The 8,217-nt window shown below is 39.6% G+C and overlaps 1 protein-coding gene across 3 annotated transcripts in view; it reads right to left on the bottom strand.

Moving 5' to 3' along the window:
- Nucleotides 1-8,217, bottom strand: part of Maats1 (MYCBP-associated, testis expressed 1) — a 61,271-nt gene that overhangs the window by 41,657 nt on the left and 11,397 nt on the right. For all 3 annotated transcript variants that reach the window (XM_013515177.1, XM_005386456.1, XM_005386455.1), the window contains exons 6-7: nucleotides 7,396-7,574; nucleotides 1,826-2,003 (exon numbers count right to left, since the gene is read on the bottom strand). In XM_013515177.1, the coding sequence (XP_013370631.1) occupies nucleotides 1,826-2,003; nucleotides 7,396-7,574 (357 nt within the window). The remainder of the gene's footprint in view (nucleotides 1-1,825; nucleotides 2,004-7,395; nucleotides 7,575-8,217) is intronic.

Below are 8,217 nucleotides of genomic sequence, written 5' to 3'. Positions count from 1 at the left end.
ACCGAGCCACACCATCTAGGTTTGTGTCACTGCAGTCTGTGATGTCACCCAAGGGTGAAGTCACCTAACCACATGTTTCTGAGAAACATGTCCCCACTGCTAAGGTCCCCATGACTGTAGCGTCAGCTCCCAACTTCACCGCCTTCCCTCGGTTTCCACAACTACAAATAGGGATAATAGTATCCACGTCGAAAGCTGTGAGCAGTCAATGAGTGTGAAAGCAGCCGTTCTCAAACTAAGAGTGTGTCAGAATAATCTGAGGGCTTGGTGTGACGCGGAGTGCTGCACCCCACCCTGATTCAGTAGGGCTGGAGTGGGACCTGAGAACCTGCATTTGTAACAGGTTCCCAGGTAATGTGGATGTGGCCCGTCTGTGGACCAGACTTTGAGAACCACTGGCTTAGAACATTAGCTGGCACGTAGTCAACCTCCGATAAGCGTTACCTGCCTAAATTATCCTCTCCACCACTGGTCATCCTGTCTACATCATGATTTCACTCTCATCCTCAACACCCTGAGCACAGCTGGCTTTCCCACTCACCCACCCCACCAGAACAGACCGCCCCTCACACGGCAAGCCTTGCCAGAGGTGCTGGCCCAAAGGGGTTTTGCGCATTCTCTGGCCACCCCCATATCCAGCCCCCAGGACCACAAGGAGCTCTGTCAGGACCCAGAAGTCTCCTCTGCATGCTGTTTTCTCATTTTACAGCATAGAGCCCAACACACAGGAGGGATTCAAAATACACTTATTAAAATTGTCCTCAAGGTACAAAAAGGACTCTCTTCGGTGATGCCTTCATTCCAGTCAAATTTTTAATATTTTTAATGCCTTCTGACAAGACTTACTCCTTTCCAAAGTACAGCAATAAATTTAAATCTTTGAAAAAAGATTGCGCCAGGTATGGAGGCATATACCTGTAACCCCAACACTCAAGAGGCTGAGGCAGGAGGATCACCATGAGTTCAAGGCCAGCATGGGCTACACAGTGAGTTCAAGGCCAACCTGAACTACACAGTAAAACCCTATCTCAAAAAACTTTTTTTAAATGAAAGAAAGAAAAATAAAACAGGATTAGGTAGCTTAATACTAATCTGTATCACACACTATTTTCTATTAAATTGCAAGCTTTTACCAAAATATCACATAGATAAATGCTTAATCACAAGGTGTTACAAAAACATGAAGAGATTTTGAGTCCAGTACTAAGCTGCATCCATAACTCATGTGCAAGGGACCCTGGCGGCATTGCTATGAACAATAAAATGGCTCAGCACATCCTAGAACAAAGGATGATTGCCACACTTGTTTGTTAGGGACCTGACTTATGAAGGGGCCAAGGCCTAAGGACAACGAGGCTGAGAATGAACAAAAAGGGACAGTCTCAAAGATGGTGTGCAGAAGTCAGTGTGTTTCCACCACTGACTAGACAGATACTAAAGGAAACAAAAAGAAGAGGAGGTCCAGAGATGCCCCGGAGGTGTTGCTGAAATCTGGGTCCCATGGAGGACTGCACATACCCGAAGAGCATCACGCCTTTTCATGTTATTGGAGAGAAAATTATAGAGAGCTCCTGTATTATATTAGGAATGTGTGGTTGGATTTCTGAAAGACCCCAAAAGCCAATTTCCTATTGCTACAAGTTGAGAAGATAGATTTTGAACCCAGACACTTGCAGAAATGACAGATAGATGATAGATATAGGATAGGAAGAGAGAGAGAGAGAGAGAGAGAGAGAGAGAGAGAGAGAGAGATAAAGATAGATAGAGATAGATAAATAGATAGATTGTATCGCAGAGACAGTTGTCCAGATAATAGAGAACTCACTTTTCAATCTCCTGCTCTCTGAAGGCCCACTCTTTCCTCTCCATTGTGTTCATCATCTTCCTCCTCTTCTCCAACTGGGAGATGTCATTCAGAGGGGGAAGAGTGGCTTCCCAGGCACGCTTTTCCCGGGCTCGTTCTATCATTTCCACCTCAGCCAGTCCTGCTGGGAGACCGCGACCTGGAGGATGAAATGTCACACCTTAGGGACAAGTGGACAACCCATGTACCACCTGTATATAAATTACTCCCCTCAGGTCCTATCCATTTCCCTAACTTTGAGGGCTATGACAGGACACAGGAATATTAGGACACATCCTGTAGATGTGTCTCACAACTTGTGTTCCATGTCCCCTACTGTTATGGTTTGTGTCTGGATGTCTCCCAAAGCCTCATGCAGTCATGGGGTAGGCTTCCAGAGTTTATGATTGATTCATGGTCCAGTGTTGGAATTGTGGATGTGAGCGCTACACTTGCCCTGGGGTGGGTAGTTTGCGTAGGATGTAAGGGAGGGAAAAAAAGATTGGTCTTTCCTGTGCAGCTCCTCCCTTTTTCTCTCTTGTTGCTTTTGCTATCTTCTGCCTCTATGAACTGTTGTTGTGTGCCATGTGCCACTCTGCCTTGGAGCCAGCTGAAAATGGACAGAAACCTCCACAGACTGTGAGCTAAATAAACCTTTCCTTCCTTCATTTTGAGCATCAGGTATTTTGTCTCAGCAATGAGAGAAAGGTAACCAAGACACCTACAGTGTTTCTTATTGGCACCTGGCCTATCAGATGTTAGCTATATGTCAGATATTGCAAAGTGCTGGAAGAATATCAGTGACCACAGAATAACCAGACCTTGGAATGTTCCATCCTGGACAAATCTGTATTTTGAAATGCAAAGAATAACAAAGTCCAGGAGGGTGGGTTGTGAAATGTAGGGAATTTATTGAACAAAAGTAAAAAGCAGATACATTTTAAATAAAAGAAAATGAAGGAATAGTCATTTTCAGAGAATTTATTATCACTGCATCTTGTCCTCCACAGTGAATGTTCAAGTTAGGGCTACTTCTAAATTTTTTGCACTATTTGTTTCAAATCTTTTGCTATTTTCTAAAAACCAAATAATATATGGATTCACTATCTCTTGTTTTTAAAATTGGATCATCATAGAACAAGCTACAGTTCTCCTGTAGTCTGCCCCCTCCTGACAACCATTGCAGAAGCAATTACAATGGGCATAGTATTGATTCATATATGTATATAAATGCAAAATCATGTATATACCTATTTATATAAGTACATATAATTTTGTGAATTCTGTTTTTTTAGTGATTAAAAAATTTAAAGTACAAAAAAATCACAAATACTCAGATTTAACCACTGCATACACATTTTGTCACCTACACTTTACCTTTTTTAATTAAAACATTAAAAAGAAAGTGGAAGGTCAGATGTGATGACACGCTCAGGAGACTGAGTCAGGAAGGTCATTGGGAATTCGAGGCCAGCCTGAACTACATAGTGAGAGCTTATCTCAAAAAATGAATGAATAGAAGAAAAATAAAGTTGATGTTCCTTTAAGCCATACTCAGTTTTATTGCCTTCTTCCCTCTCTCAAAATAAACACAAAAAGGCATTTGGGACTCTTCTTCCATTCAATCTTAGTATTTTATATACAGATTTATGATCTACAACTTATAATAATAAAGGTAACATTTCTTAAATACTTAATACATGTCAACCACTGTTCAAATTGACTTGAACCCTCAACATGTTGGTGTCATATAAATACAATTATTACTATTTTACCAGTGAAAAGACTGAGGGCTAAAAGGTGGAGTAACTTGCACAAAATCCCAGCTGGTAAAGGGTGGAAATCAGGGTCTGAATGTGGCCGTCCAAGCTCTGGTCTAATGTACTACAGTGAACTCCTCTAATAAAAACAAATGTGAACCAGAAACCAGATTCAGTTCAAATGTGGACCATAAATGACTGTACAAAAACAAAAGACAGTATTATTTTTACTTACTACTTATAAATGTAGTATTGTACTACACATATCATCCTGAAAGTTGCCTTTTTTACTCAGCTCTGTTTTGGGACATTTGGCTACACTGATTCCGAGATCTAAGATTTCATTACAATTTCAGCTATTTTCTTGGGTGGCCATTCGTGAGTTTTTGACTACACAGAATGTTGCAACATGCATTGCTGTACTGGTCTGGTTGTGCCCATATGTAAGTTTCTCTAGGATTCTTAGATGAGGAAATGCTAGAGTCTGGCAGCCAGAGCAGAAAATAGGATCACTGTTAATTCTAGATACTGCCAGATTTACTCTCAGGAAGTATATTTTTGCTCATGCCTTCTGCAAGTGCCCAGTGGTCCCTCCCGAGTCTGTGCTTCTTCACTTCCTCCCACGTTGCTTCTGCCTAATCTCAACTGTTTCTGAAATCCTTACAAATATTTCATACTTCATAGATTACATGTGACTTTCACTTTCCCTGAAGATGGAATTTGTGGGAGTTTTGTTGTTCTTGTGGTTTTTGTATAATTTGGGGGAAGAAAAGAGGACACTAATTTACACAGTAATAGTTACTTTGGCAGTAGGAATTTAGATAAATTGCTTGAAGGCATTATTTATTTGGAGAAGAAATCATATCTATTCAGGCGTAAGTTTTCCTATTCATAAACATGGTGTGTCTGTTTTAATCAAATCTGTAGGCTCTTAAAGAACAAGAATTTTCTCTATAAATGCCTTGCATGTGTATTTATTAAGTGATCTCCTGGTATGCTGATATTTGTCAATATCACGAATGTGATTCTTTTTGAAAAGTTTGCTAATTAGACATGACTCATCCAGGGAAGTTACTGACCTTTGTATGTTAATTTCATAATCAGCTACCTATATGGGTACACTGTCTGCAAATAAAGATAGTTTTACTGCTCCTTTCTAACCTTCAACCAGTGCGCTGTTGCAGATGGGGCAGACAGTGCTTTGTTGTAAGGTCAGCCCCGCGCAGTGCGGGATGTGTGGTGTCCACGCCAACCCACGCCCTGCAGGCCAGCCCCGCGCTTGCTGCATGCCAGAAACACCTCCTCACCGTTCCTACCACCGAGAATGCCACTCGTACTTCCAAATGTCCTGGGTGAGACGGGTCATAGCTCAACATGATACATGTGGCTAGGATCTGCTTTCTATTGTCAAACAATAGCAGTGAATAGTGTGCCCTTGTCCTTCTGTACTTTACGACTAAGGCTTCTAGAGTTTCACCTGCGGTTTTACATTTACTGAAGGCCATTGTGGATACCCTATCAAGTTTCTGTGTTTCTTTCTACTCCTACTTTATTTAGGGTTTATATCACAAATGGATATTGAATATCATCAAAAATTTTTCCTGTATCCAGTGAAGTATTTTCCCTATATTTTCTGAAAAAAATGGGAAATTACATTGGTTAGTTTTCTGAAACTGTAACAAACTTGACTATTTGTAATTAACCCCCTTGGTTATGATGTTATCCTTTTAAAATATAGCAAAATTTGATTGCTTGTATCTTAGTTAGAACTTTTGCACATTTCTTCATATGTGAGACTGTCCTATCATTTTCCTTTTTAGTTATGCCCTTACATAGTTTTCAGATCAAATCCATACCACCTGAATAAAATAAATAAATTACCTCTTTTTTCCTCTCTTAGCTGAAAGAATGTGCAAAAACATGGAGATTATATGTCTCTTGAAGGAGTGATAAACTTATCTTTAAAACTAGGCCTTGTTGCTACTCTCAAAAAGATTTTCTTTCCTTTTACCAAATAATCTTCATAGTTACTCTTCTAGTCTTGAAACCAACTTGGTAATTTATATTTTATTTAAAAAGTGTGTAATTTACCTAAGTTTTTAAATATAGAGCCAAAGATAGTCATAGCAATCTCTTGTATTTCTAACTTGTTTACTCTGTGGTTATATCTCTCTTTTAAAAACCTAATATTCGTTATTTGCATCTTCATTTCTTGACACTGCCTTTCTAGAAGAGGTTTGGTATATTATAAATTTTATTCAAAATGAACTTGACAGTCCTAATGACCCATTTCTTTCATCTTTTAAAGTTTTATATTATTCATCTCTGATCTTAACTTTTTTTCATTTAATAAGAGGATTAAAAGTTAAAAATGTAAAGCACTTGTAACAGTTCTTAGCAATAGTAAACCCTTAATTTTTATGCTTACTGTCATCTTTTTTCACTATGTCATTATTTCTCGCTGACCTTTATGCAGACTCTTTACTAATTCATACAGTGTACACAGAGAGGAACAAAAATGAGCCTCCTGTGGAGCCATTGCCCGGGTCAAGGAACAGAATATTAACAACCCCACGATGCCCACCAGACTCCCTTCCCAGTCTCTACCCATCTCCAGCGGTCCACCATGCTCAGGCCTAACAAATTAATCCAATTCTCACTGATTTTGAGCTTTACGTAGGTGGAAGCACAATATAGGTGCCCTTTTCTATTTGATTTCTTTTGTTTAGCACTGTATTTGTAAGATTCACCGAGGTGTTTACATATTCCATTTTCATGACTAAATGGTAGTCCATTGTGTAAATTTACTACATAGGTATCATTCATCCAGTCTATGGTTGTTGAATGTTGGGATATTTTTAGTTTGACATTATTATACATGGTGCCAGCGTAAACATTCTTGTATGTGTCTTTTAGTGAACACACATATGCATTTGTTAGTAGAATTATGCATTCATTTTTCTTTGGTATATAGCTAGGAATAAAACTTCTGGGTTGTAGATATAAGCACATTACACAAGTAAATTTGTTTAATCCTATCAATAACCTATGATATAGATCCTTTTACTATACATGAAAATGTCTTTCTCTCATCTTCATTCCTTAATAATGGTTTGACTGATGAAAAAAATACTGGGTTTGAAAGTATCTTCCCACCAGTACCTTAAAAATTATACTATAAAATATCAATCTGGGTTTTTTTTTCTTTGTGAGTAATCTGAATTTTTTCTCTAATAGTTGTTCATGCTTTTCTCTTCTTTTATTGGTAGGTATGAATTGTTACAAGTTTATCATGCTTGGTACTCAGTAGAATGTTTTCTTTGTGCAATCTTATGCCTTTCTTTAGTTTGGGGAAACCCTTAGTCATTATCTTTTCTCACACTGCCTCTCTATCCCTTCCTCCCCTGTCACTTGCTGGAGTTCATAATCCTATTTCTCATAGCTCCTCCTTTAGCTCTTGTATCTCTGTACACTACACTCTGGATTTCTTCATTTTTTCATGTATCTGTTGACCATTTGTGTGCTCTCTTTTGAGAAATGTCTGGCTGGGTTCTTTGATCATTTTTAATAGGGTTTTCTTGTTACTGAGTAGTCTGAATTCTTTGTGTGTTTTAGACATTCACAATTTATCCAGCGTATGACTTGTCGATATTTTCTCCCCACCTCTGGTTTATCTCTCGGTTCTATAAACAAGAGTTGCCTGGATGTGCGTCCTTTCCAAGAGCTGGGGAGCATGCGTGGTTATTAGTAGGGTACTGTCACTGAAAATACTCAAGAGAATCACTGACTCACCCCAAGTCAACGTAGCCAGGGTCAGGAGCTCAGGGATAGTGTTCTGACACACCACATACTCCGGAGAGTATGGGTCGGTTTGAACATCAGCATCCCGATAATCAGTCTGAGTGCCCACAGTAGACTTTGAAGGAACGGGTGGGTACTTAGAAGCAGCAGGAAAAACATATGGTTCCGTCCTAAAAGGGGAAAATTAGTTAAAAAGTTGAAACTTGACGTGATCATTTAAAATATTATATAACACTGTAGAAAAAAATCCATGAACTTCATGAGGTCCATTTCCCCTGCACATGCTGACAGGCACAGTTATGAATCCAGTGTAACCAGGACCATGCCCCCAAATCTTGACAGAACTCCTACTTACTCTCACTTCTGCCAAGGAACTGAGTAGGAATAAATACCACACTACTCACAAAAGTGCCTCTGCATCTGCGCGTCACTAGACAAAGTACAGAGGTTGAAGTACACAGGACAGCGTCTCCGGGCCTGTTCAGAATTAAGACATTCTCTGGCTTCTCCTCTGCATTCAGTTGCACACCAGATCTTAGTTATTTCTCTCCAGAAACAGGAGTAGAGGAAAAAGGAGAGATGTTTTTTGTGAAGGAAGGAAGCAAGCAAACAGGCCAGCCCGCCCCTTGCCTCTGGGTAGATGACTCAGCAATTAATGTTGGGATAACTTGGTTAACACGTAGGAAAATTACCTCATCCCTCATACAAAAATTAGCTCCAGGTCATTTAAAAATATTAATGCAAGCTGGGCGTGGTGGCGCACACCTGTAATCCCAGCACTTGGGAGGCTGAGGCAGAAGGATAGGATTGCTG

This window comes from Chinchilla lanigera, unplaced genomic scaffold (genome assembly GCF_000276665.1).
Source record: "Chinchilla lanigera isolate Chin_1 unplaced genomic scaffold, ChiLan1.0 scaffold00026, whole genome shotgun sequence".
In the NCBI taxonomy this organism is placed as follows: Eukaryota; Metazoa; Chordata; class Mammalia; order Rodentia; family Chinchillidae; genus Chinchilla; species Chinchilla lanigera.
Note: the sequence above shows the minus strand (reverse complement) of the source record. Positions and strands in the feature narration are given on the sequence as shown.